General features: G+C 49.7%; 1 protein-coding gene across 6 annotated transcripts in view; it reads right to left on the bottom strand.

The window, feature by feature from the left end:
- The window catches only part of BCL6 (BCL6 transcription repressor), a 31,189-nt gene that overhangs the window by 6,542 nt on the left and 8,593 nt on the right, over positions 1–16,054 (bottom strand). For 3 of the 6 annotated variants that reach the window (XM_028731855.2, XM_028731860.2, XM_028731858.2), the window contains exons 2-6: positions 7,281–7,319; positions 5,594–5,766; positions 4,593–4,814; positions 2,701–3,696; positions 1,489–1,670 (exon numbers count right to left, since the gene is read on the bottom strand). In XM_028731855.2, the coding sequence (XP_028587688.2) occupies positions 1,489–1,670; positions 2,701–3,696; positions 4,593–4,814; positions 5,594–5,754 (1,561 nt within the window). In that variant the 5' untranslated portion in view covers positions 5,755–5,766; positions 7,281–7,319. Of the gene's footprint in view, positions 1–1,488; positions 1,671–2,700; positions 3,697–4,592; positions 4,815–5,593; positions 5,767–7,280; positions 7,320–8,532; positions 8,646–9,751; positions 13,111–16,054 lie in introns of those variants that run through there. The other 3 variants (XM_077929608.1, XM_077929609.1, XM_028731856.2) reach the window with 3 other exon arrangements.

Raw genomic sequence — 16,054 nt, 5'->3', positions numbered from 1 at the left:
GGGGAGGCGGGAGCCATGGGCTCCACCTCGAACTCCTCTGTAGGAATGATCGCTGGGTGCGGAGCACACTCCCCCTCACAGATAAAGCCACAGCTGTCTGAACATCTTGCCCTCTGTCTAACTTTTTGCGGACTTAGTAGCCTGCGGTGTCCTGTCTGTGACCTTTGCCTCTGAGACCTTTGTCTCCTTCGCCACACACTGTGCAAGGGGAAAATGACGCGGTGGAAACAGGTGCCAGAATAGCTTTGTACCACCCCACGATCTCGGGACTGGAAGATGTGCAAAGGTCGCAGCCCAAAATGTATCTGCCTGGGTTTGCATATTGTGTCAATAAAAGGAGCCTCCACAGAGCTGGCCAGCAGCTTGCTTGCAGCTCACCTGTGCGCAGCTCACCTGCATTATCAACTCCTGCCTCATGTCCTTCACTTCACTCGGAGGAGGAAAAGGTGAGATACAGATGCATTGGGTAAGATAAAGAGCTGCTGCTTGCTCTAGGGCGGAGGTGAAATTGCACGGCGAATGCAGGTGCCGGCTTCTCCTGGCAGCCAGGAGACCCTGCCATTAATATAAAGCCCTGTTGGCACTGGTACCAGAGCTGATCCAGCTCAGCTGGTGGGGAGGGGGGAAGGAGCACCGTGCAAAACTCCAGGCGTGCAGGTGGAGCAGAGGACCTCAGTGCTACATGCCAGCAGGGTGGCGCACAATGTTGGGTGCATGGCTTGACACTCCCCCCCCCCCAAATCCAGGCCTTATCCTACAAAAGACACGTCTGGCCTCCACAAAAGAGGTTTGTACAGCACTATGTGATCCGAAAGGATGTGAAACAGCTTTGCCCACCCCCACCCCCACAAATACAGATTCTGAACCAGATGTTGCTGGAAAAATACATTTTGGGTGGTTGTTGTTCAGTCCAATTTTGGAGAATTTCAGAGCCTTGGATCACTTTGGCTTTAGGTTTTCGGAACCTGAATTCGGGACGTTCTGAATTTCCGAATTAAGGGATGCAATATTTGGATTGCGAGGATGAGACTCTGAAAGGGATGTGCGGCACAGGAATGATCCGATTCAGGAAACAAACCATTTGACTCTGGTTTGCTTTTTTAAGAGAGCTTTTTAAAAAAACCAACCTTTGAATTGGGAAAGCCACCAAATCATTGTCTGAACGGATTTCATTGGCAGAAGAGGGGTTTCCTGCTTGCTATGTGTTGTATCTTATAAGGCCAGAGATTGACTTCTGGGTACCTATATACTGTGTGCCCGTAGAGTGAGCAAGCAGGGGAAATGCGAACACGCAGGGAAAATAGGGAATCCACTATCGCCCACAATGCTCTCCAGGGTTTCAGACAGAGGGCACTCCCAGCCCTGCCTGGCAGCGCCAACCTGGGATTGTACCCGCCGGGGCCTTCTGCGAGCCAAGCAAGTGTCCCTGTGCCGAGCTACGGAACTCCATTGCCGAAATAACCACGAAATGGATTGGTCTGGGCTTACCACAACTGGAGTCGGAGTATTCCGATTGCGTTTCTCCCATCTCTTCTCCGAAGTGTGAGCCGGGGGTCTGAAGGCACAGCTCAGAATGCTGGGGGGATTGCGAACCGCAGGAGCTGCACTTGGAAGAGTGCAGGTACAAAGGCGACTGGTCGTCGCTGCCGCGAGGAGACCCATCTAGCGACCTAGGCAGAGCGGGTGGGGGAAGGAGTGTAAGCAACGTAGACGGAATCACAGAACTGCAGACCTGGAAGGGCTCCCCCCCCCCCCGAGGGTCATCCAGTCCAAACCGCGGCAGTGCAAGGAATCCCAGCTGAAGAACCCCTTTGGCAGATGGCCACCCGACCCCTGTTTCATGGCAAGCCCTGTTTCATCTCTCCTCCTTCTCTCATGACACCAGAACTCGTGGACATCCAAAGTGTTGGAAGGTTCAGAGTAAATAAAACAAAGTCCTTCTCCACGCGCCGTAGAGTTAAACCGTGGAACTCCCTCCCACAAGGAGCCAGTGACGGCCACCAAGCCAGACAGCTTTAAAAGAGGGCTAGAGTAGGGGGACTATCAATGGCTTCTAGCCACCATGACCATGCTGCGCCCCACACAGCTGGAGGCAGCAATGTTGCTGGAAGCGTCAGGAGGGGAGAGGGCTCTCGCACTCGGATCCTGCTAGCAGGCTTCGTGAGAACAGGATACTGAGCAGACTGGGCCATTGGCCTGATCCAACAGGCTCTTCTGATTCTTATTTGGGGGGGGAAACGGGATCCCACAGCTAATTCTCCCCTGATCGCCTCAAAGGCCCAAATAGGACTAATTTAGCCAGCTAGCCCTGGTGATCATCTAATGTTTATTGAATGGATTCTCTCTCTAAATTTTTTGAATTTATTGTTATTCACGTTTCATACTGTATTTTATGCTGTTTTTTGTTGCATCAATTAAGTGTTTTAAATTTGTTGTTAGCCACCCTGAGCCCGGTTTTCTGAACTGGGAAGGGTGGGGTATAAATAAATAAAATATTATTATTATTATTATTATTATTATTATTATTATTGGAAAAGGCAGGCCTGCCTCTCATCCCTCTTTGCTCTGCCCGAAGCTGAGGGCTTCAGTGATGGGGTGGAGAAAGAAAATGGAAGCTCTCCACCTCTTTGCCACCTCCTGCCACACTCAGTGGGCCTTTGGTGAGCCCGTAAGGAGCCCCAACCAACCGGGAGCTTTTACCTGTTGACGATGTTGTTCAGCCTACTGGCCTGAGGGATCGTCGAGTCCTCCCCGTTGACGCTCATCTTGGTGGGGGACTGAACATCCAAGCTCTCGGGCTCCATCGACTGCTGGCAGGTCAGGGAGGGGGCATAGGTGTGGGGGGAGAGGGTCCCGGCCTCGCCCTGCTCAGGGCCGTCCGCCTTGGCGCTCTGGTTGAGCGAGTTGAGCACGATGAACTTGTACTTCTTCCAGTTGCAAGCCTTGGGGTCGGTGGGGCTTTTGGCCGAGGGCGGCCCGCCGGGCCCTTGCCCGATGCAGGCGTTCTTGCTGCTGCTGGACTCGGTGGGCGAGTTGGGCTGGCAGTCTGACTTCTGCGGGCTCTGGGGGCTGACCAGGACTTTGCGGTTCATGGGGGCGTTGCTTGCCTCGAAGCGCTGGCTGATGTCGTCTTCGGCTGGGGACCTTTCCTCCTCTTTCCCTGCCTTGTCGCAGGGGAGGTAGGCACTGTTGCGGGCTACCAAGGGGGCGGCAGGCTTGGGGGCAGGAGCGCCGCTGTAGTGCACATCACTTTTGACCTCTTCGGCAGCAGCTTTCTTTGGGGAGTAGATGGCGGCCTGGCACATGCCGGGCGATACCTCGGTGACGCTCCGGGCATAACCGGCAGCGCCCGTCCGGGATGCGCCGCACGGCAGCGCCCGCTCCCTCGGGAAAGGGTTGGCCCTGGAAATGTCCGACAGGGGCATCCTTGCTTCCCGCAGCTCATCGTCTGAGAAGAGGTACCCGCCGACCGGCATGGGGCTGTATCCAGTGTAGGAGATGGGGGAGCCCGAAAGGCCGCTGTACAAGCCGGGGACGAAGGCTCTTCCGTCGCAGATGGACCCGTTTCGGAGAGGCAGCCCGCTTTCAGAGACTTCCCTGCTGCTCCTGTAAGCCATCATGTCCGGGTGGCTGGCCAGGCGACCGCCCAGAAAGTCTTCCCGCTGAGTCTTCACGGCAGACATCATCTCTGTGTCACTGGACGTGGTGGGAAGGGAGAGAAAGAGAGAGGGAAATGTTGGAATAATTGATAGATCGTGGTCACAACAGGCAATTCCTTCTTCCTACATAAGAACACAGACAGAAGATACTGTCCTCTGCCCCAGCTGCAACCAAGCGTGTTTCTCCTGTATCTACAGCCACAGCAGGCGCTGTGACTCTCCAACAGTTTCATAGAATTGTAGACTTGGAAGGGACCCCGAGGATCACCTCGTCCAACCCCCTGCAAGGCAGCTGTCCCATATGAGGATTGGACCTGCAACCTTGGCATTAGCACCACGCTCTAACCAACTGAGCTATCCATGCGCTAGTTTGACTTCACCCCCCGACGGTGCGCTCTTCTTCCATTGTCTCCTGAGACGGATGGATGCCAACCAACCAACATAAGAGGATAAGATGAGCCTTCTGGATCAGGCCAATGGGGGCCCATCTAGTTCAGCATCCTGTTCTCATGGTGGCCAACCAGATACCTTAAAGGGAAAGCCATGAGCAGGATCAGAGCACAACAACAGCACTCTCCACCTCCTGTGGTTTCCAGCAACAGACCTCTCTTCCTCCAGGAATTTGTCTCCTCCTCTTTTAAAGATATCTAGATCAATGGCTCCATAGAGAGAGAAATGAAGTTCCATAGACAGAGAAAAGAAGAACTTTCGTTCTTCCAACGTTCTTCCTTGGATGTCCACGATTTCTAGTGTTTCCTGGGGCGAAACCAGGGCTGGTGGTGGTAGAGCTAACACAGCAGACCCCTAACAGTGCAGACTGGTCAAGTTCTGCTGGACCTAGAAGTAGAAGGAGCTACCCTAAGAGCACACAACGTTCTCGAAAAATGCATAGCCATGGACTGACCTCACTGAGCTTAACCCGGGCCAACTCACCTGGTGTTGACCAGCCTCCGGCACGTATCCACCACGTGTTCCATCTGCAGGTAGAGAGCCGTGGTCATGACTGCCATGATGTTGCTCTCCCGCAGGTTGAGACGGGAGGTGTACATGAACTCAAGGAGGATGCCAAAGCCTTCGGGGTTGATCTCTGGGTCCAAGTTGATGACGTTCAAATTGCACTTCAGCTGATCGGTGAAAATGCTGTAGAAAAGGCCACTGGGAGGAAGAGAAGAAGAAAACACAGAAGTGGAGAAGTGTTTATTTATTCATTTTACAGCTCACCTATCTTCCAAGGAGCTCAAGGTTCCGTATTTTTCTTCCCATAGGACGCTCCGTCCCATAGGACGCACCTAGTTTTTTGGGGGGGAAATAAAGGAATTCCCCCCCCCCTTTATTTCCCCCCCAAAAGCAGGTCGGGGAAACCGAACCAGGTCGAGGAACAGCGGGATGGCGGCGCTGCGCCTCCCTGCTGTCCCCCGAGCTTGTGGGGCTGGCCGATGTCTGCCCGGTGCGAGGGGCGATCTGCTTCAGGGCGCCCCGCCCGCCGGGCAGCAGGCTGCTATCCACAGCGTGGGGAGCCCTGCGGGGAACTCCTGCAGGGCTCCCCACGCTGCGGATGTCTGTCCGGCGCGCGGGGCGCTCTGCTTCAGCTCCCCCTCTCGCTCTCCAAGCTTCAGTGAAAGCCTGCATTCGCCCCATAGGACGCACCCAGATTTCCCCTTCATTTTTGGAGGGGAAAAAGTGTGTCCTATAGGGCGAAAAATACGGTACATGGCTCTTACTCAGAAGAACTGCAGAGCATAGCCAAGAAGCCACTGATAGCCCTCTGCTCCATCAATTAGCCTCCAGCCGTCCCAGTCGGTGGCCGTCCTGTGGCAGTGAGTTCCACAGTTAACTATACGCTGTGTGAAGAAGGGACTTCCTTTTATCAGCCCTGAATCTCCCAGCACGCAGCTTCGGGGGATGTTGGCGAGTCCTGGGGTCGTTCCCCTCACCTGCAGGCCATCAGGACTGTTTTGTGGGCTCGGAACTGTTCCCGGTTGACGATGATCACCACGTCCGTCAGGATATCCCTGCTCCTGAGGCGGTTGAGATTGAGGAGGACGTCGCTCGCGTGTCGGGTGAACTGGATGCAACTGTCTGCCGGTGAAGCCATCTTGGGTCTGTCCTGTCGGCGTGCAGAAGAAGGGAGCAAAGGCGGAAATTATTAGGAGCATTGCAAAGAGGTCCTGGCTGCAGGTGGTCCTGGGCGGAGATCTATGGGGTCAGGAGGGCTCTTCATTTCAGCAGGGTGAGCTCATCTATAGAGCACACACCTGAGGCTCTAGTCAAGACTTCCTCAACCTGGGGCCCTCGAGATGTTTCGGACTACAACTCCAATCAGCCCCATACACTCCAAACACAGGGTTAGGCCTGTTTGACTCCTACTTCAAAGCTGTTGTGAAGGAGCAGCAGCCCATAGAGAAACAGGCCTGCTAGATATTACCAGCAGTGCATGGGACCTTAAAGTAGAGCCTCCATAGCTAGAGAGAGTGTACCTCTAACATAGATCGCAAGTGAACTGGTGGAACTGCAACCCACCTCCATGCCCTGCTTGTAAGCTCTCAAAAGCAACTGGAAAGTGAAGCTTTAGCTGGTTGGGACTGGCCTGATCTAGAGAAGGCCATCCCAAACTGGAAAGATGCTATGCCAGGCCGGCAGTGGCTGGGAGCTGAACGTTTTCACTGGTGAAAATTCCTTAGAGTGGATTTTTTCTGCCTAAGGAGGATTGTCAGCTTATTTCATCTGCCCCAGAAATTTCTTCAAAGGCTCGTTTTGAATTTTAGGGGCGGAGGGCTGAATGCTGGCGATTGTCCCCATTGCCTTTTAATTGCACTTTGAAACTATCTTTTAAAATTCTTTCAAAGTGTACCATGCTGGGTCTTACTTGCCGTTTCTGGTTTTGACTGTGTGAAAGCTGCTCTGAGGCCCCAGGGGGGTCACAAACATGGCCAAGCATTTAAGGTAAACCAAAACACCAAGAAGTAGAGACCACAAAGTACCGTATTTTTTGCTCTATAAGACTCACTTTTTCCCTACTAAAAAGTAAGGGGAAATGTGTGTGCGTCTTATGGAGCGAATGCAGGCTGCGCAACTATCCCAGAAGCCAGAACAGCAAGAGGGATTGCTGCTTTCACTGTGCAGCGATCCCTCTTGCTGTTCTGGCTTCTGAGATTCAGAATATTTTTTTTCTTGTTTTCCTCCTCCAAAAACTAGGTGCGTCTTGTGGTTTGGTGCATCTTATAGAGCGAAAAATACGGTATTTCAAAGTGTATCATGGAGGGTCTGACTTGCCGTTTCTGGTTTTGACTCTGCAAAAGCTGCTCTGAGGCCCCGGGGGGGTCACAAACATGGCCAAGAAATTTAAGAAAAACCAAAACACCAAGAAGTAGAGACCGCAAAGTAATTCCCTCCCGAAGAGGGGCAGGTGGAAGGAAGACTTCGACACCCGACTGCAGGAGGGCAGCCACCACCAAACCCACCCACTCGGTTCCCATCAGCACAGGAGGGAGAACGCCACTTCTGTTTTTATTTCCTTAAATCAAGCCAGACGCCCTCCTGAAAAATGCTTCCAGCTGAGACAGCTGCAATATTCCATTCGACACACTTGAAAGAAAGAGGCATGCAATTACGGAGCCGTACCTCCAGCTTCAATTCACAGTCGAAGGGTTTCTTTCAGACCTGCGCAGACAAAACACAAAGAACCTTGTAAGTATATATATATATAAGCAGAGCCTGCATGATTGAGCCAGTGACCCATTTAGTCCAGCATTCTGTTCTTACAGTGGTCAACCGGATTCCCCAACAGGAAAACCGCAAGCATTCGTATAATTATCATTCATTGTATTTAAATTCCGCCTTTCTCCTAAGCTGGGATTCAAGGCAGCTCCGGACATTTAAAAACAACGTTATAAAATGCAAAGTAATGAATGCAAACTGGTTAAAAACAATAATTAAAATACACCAGGACACATGGAGAACCAGCAATTAAAACTACAGTTTGCCCCGACAGCAGCCCAGCGGTCAGCAATGTCTGCACCTTCGTCTCCAAAGGCCTTTCTGAAACCAGGAGGATAACAAAGAGGGAGGCAGGCTGACCTCTCTTGGGAGTGAATTCGTAGGATCATAGAGTTGGAGGGACCCCAAGGAATCTCCTTCCTTGTAATCATAGAGTTGGAAGGGACCCAAAGCACAGCCAGTGCCACAATATGGGAGCAGCCACAGAAAAGGCTCTGCCTAGGTCACCACCAGCTGTGCTTCGGATGTTGATGAGACTAAGGGAAGTCAGCGAGACCGAGAGAAGATGCTCATCCAGGGATCTCAGCATCTGGGCAGGTTCATAATGGGAGATGTGATCTTTCAGGTAGCTGGGACACTTTGAATTGTGCCCAGAAACAGATCAGTAGGGAGTGAAGTCATTTTAACAAGGGAGTGACATGTTCCCTTTGTCTGGCAACATTCAGCAGTCTGGAATTGCGGTCAACAACAACAACAACAATTATATGCTGCCCATCTACTCGGTTGTCCCTGGCCACTCTGGGTGGCTCCTAACAAAATATTAAAAACTAAATAAAACTACAGTGCTAGCCAGGTATTAACATGACAGGGACCCAAGTGGTCAATGCTTTTTTTAATATAGTACAGTGTGAAAGTTATAACTCCACTGAAGATGCTCAGTGCATGACCAGTAGTTTTCTTTCACCTACTCTGCCCCAAAGGTCTGACAATGGCACTTGAACCACAGAATCAGGGTGGGGTTTGTCAGAGCAGCAACAAAACCCAACACACCTGCAAAACTCCCTCCCATGACCCTTTTCCAAACGTCACAAGCCACACAACAGATGTGTGGTTGTTGTTTTTTTTAAAAAAATTAATAGAGGTGTTGGGCTCTTACACAAAAAGCACAGAAGAATCTTGTGGCACCACAAATTTATCATGGCATAAAGCTCCCATGGACTCGAGCCTATGTCGTCAGATACCCGGTGCGAAATCTTAGGTGGCCGGTATCTAAAAGGAGAATATCGAAAGGTGGGAGTTGAATGGCAATGGAATGCAAAGATTACAGTTGGTGAAGATTAGTTTAAATATAGTTTCGCTGCAACAGATGCAGTTTGCACCTCGAAAGCCTCTCCCGATTCAGATGGGACAGAGAGATGGAGCCGAGTGGGAACCATATATTGATGACACTTCACTCCAGACCTCCTGATGACAACTCCCAGATGTCAAGACAGCAAAGGGGATAAAATGTGGGACCCTGTGGGAAACCATAGGACAATTCCTGTGGTGCCAACAATAGCTTCCCATCAATAGTCATCTTCAAATATCTCAAGGGCTGTCACATGGGAGATGGAGCAAGACTGTTTTCTGCGGACTAATTTGGAAGGTGGTGGACTCTCCTTCCTTGGAGACTGTTAAGCAGAGGTTGGATGGCCATCTGTCATGTAAATTGCATCCAGCTGATATCCCTGCATTGCAGGGGGTTGGACTAGATGACCCTTGAGGGTCCCTACAACTCTCTGATCTTCAGGGATGGGAATGGAGGTGGTACCAAAAGCATCCCACACATTATTATTTTTTAATGCCACAGTTCTTTCTTTTAAATCGAGCCGGGGACAGATCCCCTGTCTTCCCAGCGTTGCATTTTGAAATCTCAATAAAAACCACACTGTAAAAAAAATAAATCCTCTGTTATGTGGCTCTTGTGATCTGGCCCATAAAAACACTCCCACACCCACAAAGGAAAAACAGTGTGGGACGTGTGGCGCTGAATTGCAATGCAGCATCTAATTGCCAGCGTAAAAAAAAATGTGTGCCATTACGATTCCATTTCGGAGACATGAAAGGGAGAGCAGCCCCTCCACAAAGCCGCCTGGAATCTTGCATAATTGCCGCTTCAGATTTTGAAGGCTCAGGGGAGAGCCTCTCTTGACACAGCTCGTCTCAAGCCATCAAGCTTGAAGAGGGAGTGCCAGGGGCGCGTTGCGGCTGTGGCGGTTGTGATGACACAAGACGCAGGGAGCTACCGGCAGCTAGAACAGGCGTGCCAGCGCCTAACATCTGGGCTCATTAGCTACCAGACCAAATCCAAGGTGTTACTCTTGGGAGCAGTTTACCTGTGAGATTGCTTCATCCCAGATGTGCCCACTTGATCTCTTCAATCAGTAGAACGGGCAGCCCAGGTGCCAAATCACATCTGTTCTGCGTGTGTAAGAACTCAATGTTTGAGTGCGACAGTGCCTATACTTTGGAACTCACTGCCTATAGATATCAGTGTATTGATATTGTTTAGACAAGCCTATCCTGATGCCTAGAAACTTGATGCGAGTTTTAACCTGTTTCAGTATTTTAACTTTTTGTAACTGTTTTCGAGATATAATGGTAATTTTTTCTTGATTTTCCCGTTTTAGCTTTTCCATAAACTGCTCTGAGGATATTTTTTAAAATGATTTTTAAACCCATCAAGCATTGTATAAATTCCATGAAATAAATAAATGGACAGCAACAAAACCAAGAGGGCCAATTGCTCTGCCTCCAGATTCCTGCGCTCAAGGGGGAAAACTTTTGATATTTTTAAAAATCAATGTTTTTATTAGGAATTTTTAAAACAAATAACGAGTCTAGTCTAGCGAAAACATCAATCATGTTGCAAAAAGATTTGCCACAATTGCAAAAAAATATTGCATAGGAGCTGATAAGGTATTTTGGACACGGTTTGCGGAAGACTAAACAATAAAATCTTGCTGGGGGCCTGCAAAGTTTAGCAACTCCTGCAAAGTTGGCAGAAGTGATGCCTTGTGAACGGTACCCCATGAACATGCTAGCACCCTTTCCGAACTCCTCATTCCTCCTTCAGCTTCTAAAGGGAACCACCCCCCTTTCCTGCTCATAGCCTACTCCTGCTTTGCTAAAATGTGCACAACATTGCTCCAGCCGCCCATCCATATGCCCTCATCACCACCTGTTTGTGGACAACCCAGAGGCGTCTTGGGTTTTCTTGATCTCTCGACCAGAGTTTCCACTTTTAATAGTTGGGTTGTTTTACTGAGATTGTTTTATAGTGCGTTTTAATTACAGGTGATATAATGTTTGTGTAATTGGCGGCTACACTTTGTAAACCACTCAGAAGCCTATTTGGGCATGAAACGATATATGAATTAAATGATCGTCATCATCTGGTTGGCAGCTGCGGGACAAAAGGCTACTGGCCTCAATAAGCCTTCTGTTCTGATTTGCAGATCTTTCGCCTTTCCCCCCCTTGCTTAAATCAGCTGCACCAAAAGCTGGGGCAGGTCACAGACTCCCAGTTATATACCCATTCGGATGTTTGTCAGAGCTTCTCGTTAAAAGCCATCAAGGGAAGCTGGGATTCACTAGTTAGGGATTGGAACTATATTTTGCTATTTCTGACCGGCCTGGTTCCTATACCAAAAGGAAGAAGAGAAAGCATGTTGACCATCAACTCTCCATACCAGATCTCACTTTCAGATGCAGAGAGAGCCCTTTCCGTGCATCTCCAACTCAGCTGCCATTCTCCGCTTTAAAACAAAAACCGCTACGCTAAAATTAATCATCATCGCGTTTGCCCTCGTCAGAAAGATTCACACTAAAATTGTAACCACCTTTCTCTCCACAAGAGGGCAGCCTTGCATGAGGAATACACCCAAGTCCCATCTTGCAGTTCCTTTTATTGAAGGAATTTAGATCACAAGCCAGCCTTGCAATCATTTACCAGCTACCCACTTATACAGCTGGCACAACAGAATGGCTACACACAGAATGGAAAGCTACCGGATCCAATTATCCAATCGCCTGCCTTCCTGCTCCACACAATGTCCCGGCCTTCCCTAAGCTGCAAATCCTTACACCAACAGAAGCTGGCCCAAGAAAAGATAAGACATCGGGATCTCCCAATGCTTCGGGGAAAGAGGATAAAAAAACGCTCATGCAATTTCTCACCATGCACAAGAGAAATATAGACTCCTATAGGGAAATCGTAGGACTGAGTCCACAATTTAAGAAGGATGTTGACAAGCTGGAATGTAGGGTGACCAAGATGATCAAGGGTCTGGAAACCAAGCCTGATGAGGAACGGTTGAGGGAGTTGGGGATGAGGGAGTTGAGACTAAGAGGAGAAAAGATAGCCGCCTTCAAATATCTGAAGGGCTGCCACATAATAATAAAAAAATTTTATTTATACCCCGCCCTTCCCGGTTCAAAAACCGGGCTCAGGGCGGCTAACAACAAATTTAAAACACTTAATTATAAAAGCAGCATAAAAGACAGTATAAAAACATGAATAACAATAAAATTCAAAAATCAGTTTAGGGGAAATAAGCATTAGATAATCCCCAGGGCTAGCTGGCTGAATTGGTCCTACTTGGGCCAGCGAGGAGGCCAGGGGAGAATTAGCTGTGGGGTCTCAGAGCGGGTGATCTTCATAAAAGGGGAGGGGGAGGGAAGGAAGGGGAATAAAAGATCAGGCTAAGTTCAGATTGAAAGCCAGGCGGAATAGCTCTGTCTTACAGGCCCGACGGAAGGAGGTTAAATCCTGCAGGGCCCTGGTCTCATGGGACAGAGCATTCCACCAGGTCGGAGCCATCACTGAAAAGGCCCTGGTAGAGGATAGTCTGACTTCCTTAGGGTCCAGGACCTCTAAACTATGGTTATTCATGGTCCTCTGTAGGGCAGACCAGGAGAGACGGTCCCGTAGATACAGTCCCATAGATATGGAAGGTAGAGCAGGAGCCAAACCAACGCATTCAAGTTACAAGTCCGGAGATTCCAACTAAAGATTGGGAAGAGCTTTCTGTGACATTGGAACGGAATTCCTCTGAAGGCTGTGGACTCTCCTTCCTTGGAGGTTTTCAAGCAGAGGGTGGATGGCCATCTGTCATGGATTCTCTGGCTGTGGTTCCTGCATTGCAGAAGGGTTAGACTAGATGACGCCTGGTGTCTCTTCCAACTCTGCCTTTGGACAGTATCTGGAAAGCAATTCCATCATCCCCAAACACCCTTCATTGTCCCCCTTCTTGAAGGCAGCATCACCTCTACTGCATTTGGGTTCTTTTTCACGGAATCATAGAATTGGAAGAGACCCAAAGGGTCACTGGGTTCAAGGCCTTGCAGGGAAGGAATTTTTAACTGCATTCCGTACTGTTTCATTTCAGTTGCAAGGCACGCCCTTGCCAAAAAAGGTGGTTTTTATTTTTAAAGTATATTTCTTATGCTTCAGCACCACCAATGCCTGGAAGCTTTCAATATAACATTTTTTGAATTTTGTTAATTGTTTTGATGGATTTGCTGTCACCGTTTGCTTTGTCTATATGCTGTTCGGCTTGCAATGTGTTGTTGTTCCTTAATGCTACTGCGATCGTTCTGCGCTCCCTTTTTGCCCAACATTTGTTGCTGGAAAAGCGAAATGCAAACGTCAAAGCGAATCTGAAGGGAACCAGGTATCCCTCAGAAGGAACCCAGCCACTGTTGTGCGGCTCACCCCCCCCCCCCCCAATCCCGGGAAGCAGATCTGCAATGGCAAACAAGCCTCCCGGAATGACAGCTTATAGCCCTCTGCACAACGTGGCCATAGGAGTAGCAGTTGCTGTCCTGTCTCTGCTCTCGGCTCGCCCAAGGCGATGCTGAACTCCTAAAGCTCTGGCAAACGCAGGAAGATAGGAAACTGCTTTAGACAGAGCCATAGTGCTGGTCTGGCTAGCTCAGCATTTCCCACACTGACTGGCAGCACCTTCTCCCCAGGGTTTCAAAGCAGATATCTTAGGGACGGAAGGAGACCTTCTGCCTGCTGTTCCGTCATTGAGCTATGGCTGTTCCAACGTTAGAAACTCAGGTATATAACCTACGTGCCGAATGGCACCTTGAATCTAGATTGCGGTTGCCAACACAGAATGTCCGTTTGCCCAGGGGTTGGACCAAATGACCTTTGGAATCCCCTAGACTGGTGACTGGGAGTGGCCGCCAGAACCACATAGCACCGGTCCTGAGAGATCTGCATTGGCTCCCAGTACGTTTCCGAACACAATTCAAAGTGTTGGTGCTGACCTTTAAAGCCCTAAACGGCCTTAGCCCAGTAGACCTGAAGTAGCATCTCCACCCCCATCGTTCTGCCCGGACACTGAGGTCCAGCGCTGAGGGCCTTCTGGCTGTTCCCTCATTGCGAGAAGTGAGGTTACAGGGAAGCAGGCAGAGGGCCTTCTTGGTGGTGGCGCCCGCCCTGTGGAACGCCCACCCTTCAAATGTGAAGGAAATAAGCAGCTATCTTATCTTTAAAAGACATCTGAATGGGACCTGCACCGGTAGCAAAACGCGCCTGGCGCCTTGCTAATTTCGAACACTGGCACTGTTCCTGGTGCTCCTGCACTCTATGCAAGGCAATTGGACCCCAAACTGGAGTTCTGCAGCAAGCAGATTGATGCAGAAAGAGTTCTCGGAAGAGGGGAAATTTGGAAGTCACTGATCCTCGCCACAGCTTTTCTCGCAATGAGCAAAGATGGTTGCTGGGTTTCCCCCCTCCTGGTGGAGCGACCTGAGAGGCCTTCCTTCTCTCACTTCCCAAGTCAGCAATCCCTGTCTGCTGTCTAAGACAAGCGACCTGAGATTAGACAGACAATGGAGGTGGGGGCGACGAGAATGGAGGCCAACCACGGCTCTGAGCATCGAAACTCCTTAGTCAGTGCAGATCAAAGAGACTTTGATTCTGCCAGCTTCCTCCCCTCCCGTATTGTGTGCCTAAGAGGTTACCACACTGAGCATTTTGTTCCAAGCTCCTGCGTGATCCAGTTTCCTGCCAGAGCAGACGCAAATGCTTCTAGGAAACACAATGGCAGAGAAAGGGGGAAGGTTTGTTAGCCTGTAACCAGGAAAACAAAAAGCCACACACACGCACGCACGCGGTCTCCACTCAGAATTGCTGAAAGGAGAAGACTAGGGAGGTGGGAAGCCCTTTCCTGCGATGACTCAGGTAAGGAGGCCTGCAACTTTGTACGATGTCCTCCTTCCTCCACTCTTCAAAGTGTTAGGCACGTGAGGAGAGGCTGCTGGATTAGGCCAGCGGCCTGATCTCATCTACCACCTTGTTCTCGCAGTAGCCACCCAAATACCTGTAGGAAACCCGCAAGCAGGATTCGAACACAACACCCCTCTTGTGGCTTCCAGCAGCTGGCGTTCAGAATCATTTGCTGCCTCCAACTGTGGAGGGCAGAGCATGGCCATTGTGGCTAGTAGCCACCCTCCATGAATTTGTCCAGTCCTCTTTTAAAGCCACTCTTGTGGGAGGGAGTTCCATAGGTTAACTATGTGCTTAATGAATAAGTCATTTCATCCACCCATCCAGAATCTTCCAACGTTCAGCTTCATTAGATGTCTACAAGTCCTAGGCTTAGTGTTAAAAGGGTGCCGTCTCTGGCGGCAATCACTGCCCCCTGTGGCAGTGAGTTCCACAGTTTAACTGCACTGGGTGAAGGAGGAGCTTCGTTCTAAAAACATCACAACCCTGCTCAGCGGTGGGGCACGTTTTACTAAATCCACGCTCTGCTTTTCAACTCAGCAGACCCACAAACCAGCTGACCATGAGCACAAACACTAATATAGCCAGTTACAAATGCATGCTGGCCATGCATAACCATTACGAGAAGGTTGCATGCAAGAAGATCCCAGGTTGAATTTCCAGAATTGTCAGTCAAAGCGATCTGAGCACAGGAACATAGGAACCCACTGGCCCATTGAGCTCAGTATGTCGGCTCTGACTTGCAGCGGCTCTCCGTGGTTTCAGGCGGAGAATTTTCCCAGACCTACCCAGAGATGCTGAGGATTCGAATCTGGGACATTCGGTTTGCAAAGTGCATGCTCTGCTACTGAGCTGTGGTGCTTCTTCCCTCAAAGGTGCAGGCGACGTAAGGTATACTTGAATCTAGCAGTAGATCTCCCTGCAAGGATTTCTGACTCAAGCCCATTCTCATAGGCCAAGGTGCTCACCCCTACAGAACAACAAACCCCCGTGTTGCAAACTGAACACATCAAACAATACAAGCAGCACGAAGACCAGTATACTAGGTAGCACTGCAATTCTTATTGCATAATATACATGATTTAGTACAACAAAAGCAAAGCGTGTACACTTGTAAATTCTCTAATATATTTGTAATCAAATGAACACACGTCTGTCAATCTTTGAAAGTCCGTAGAAGTATAATAACTCTATGGCTGAAACAAAGTAATAGATGCTATTCTGTGGGCTAAACGGTAAAACTTTTTTTAGGAGTTCATGGTGCCGAAGTAGTAAGTGAATAACAACGTAGGACAGTGATCCCGGATAATCTGGCTGTTTCGCTGGAATCTTCTTCAGCACAACCCACAGATCAGAAAAATGCACAAGGAGCAGTGGTCATGAGAATATGTAACCA

This window comes from Podarcis muralis, chromosome 6, assembly GCF_964188315.1.
Source record: "Podarcis muralis chromosome 6, rPodMur119.hap1.1, whole genome shotgun sequence".
In the NCBI taxonomy this organism is placed as follows: domain Eukaryota; kingdom Metazoa; phylum Chordata; class Lepidosauria; order Squamata; family Lacertidae; genus Podarcis; species Podarcis muralis.
The sequence above is the reverse complement of the archived record's forward strand: the minus strand, read 5'-3'. Positions and strand labels throughout refer to the sequence as shown.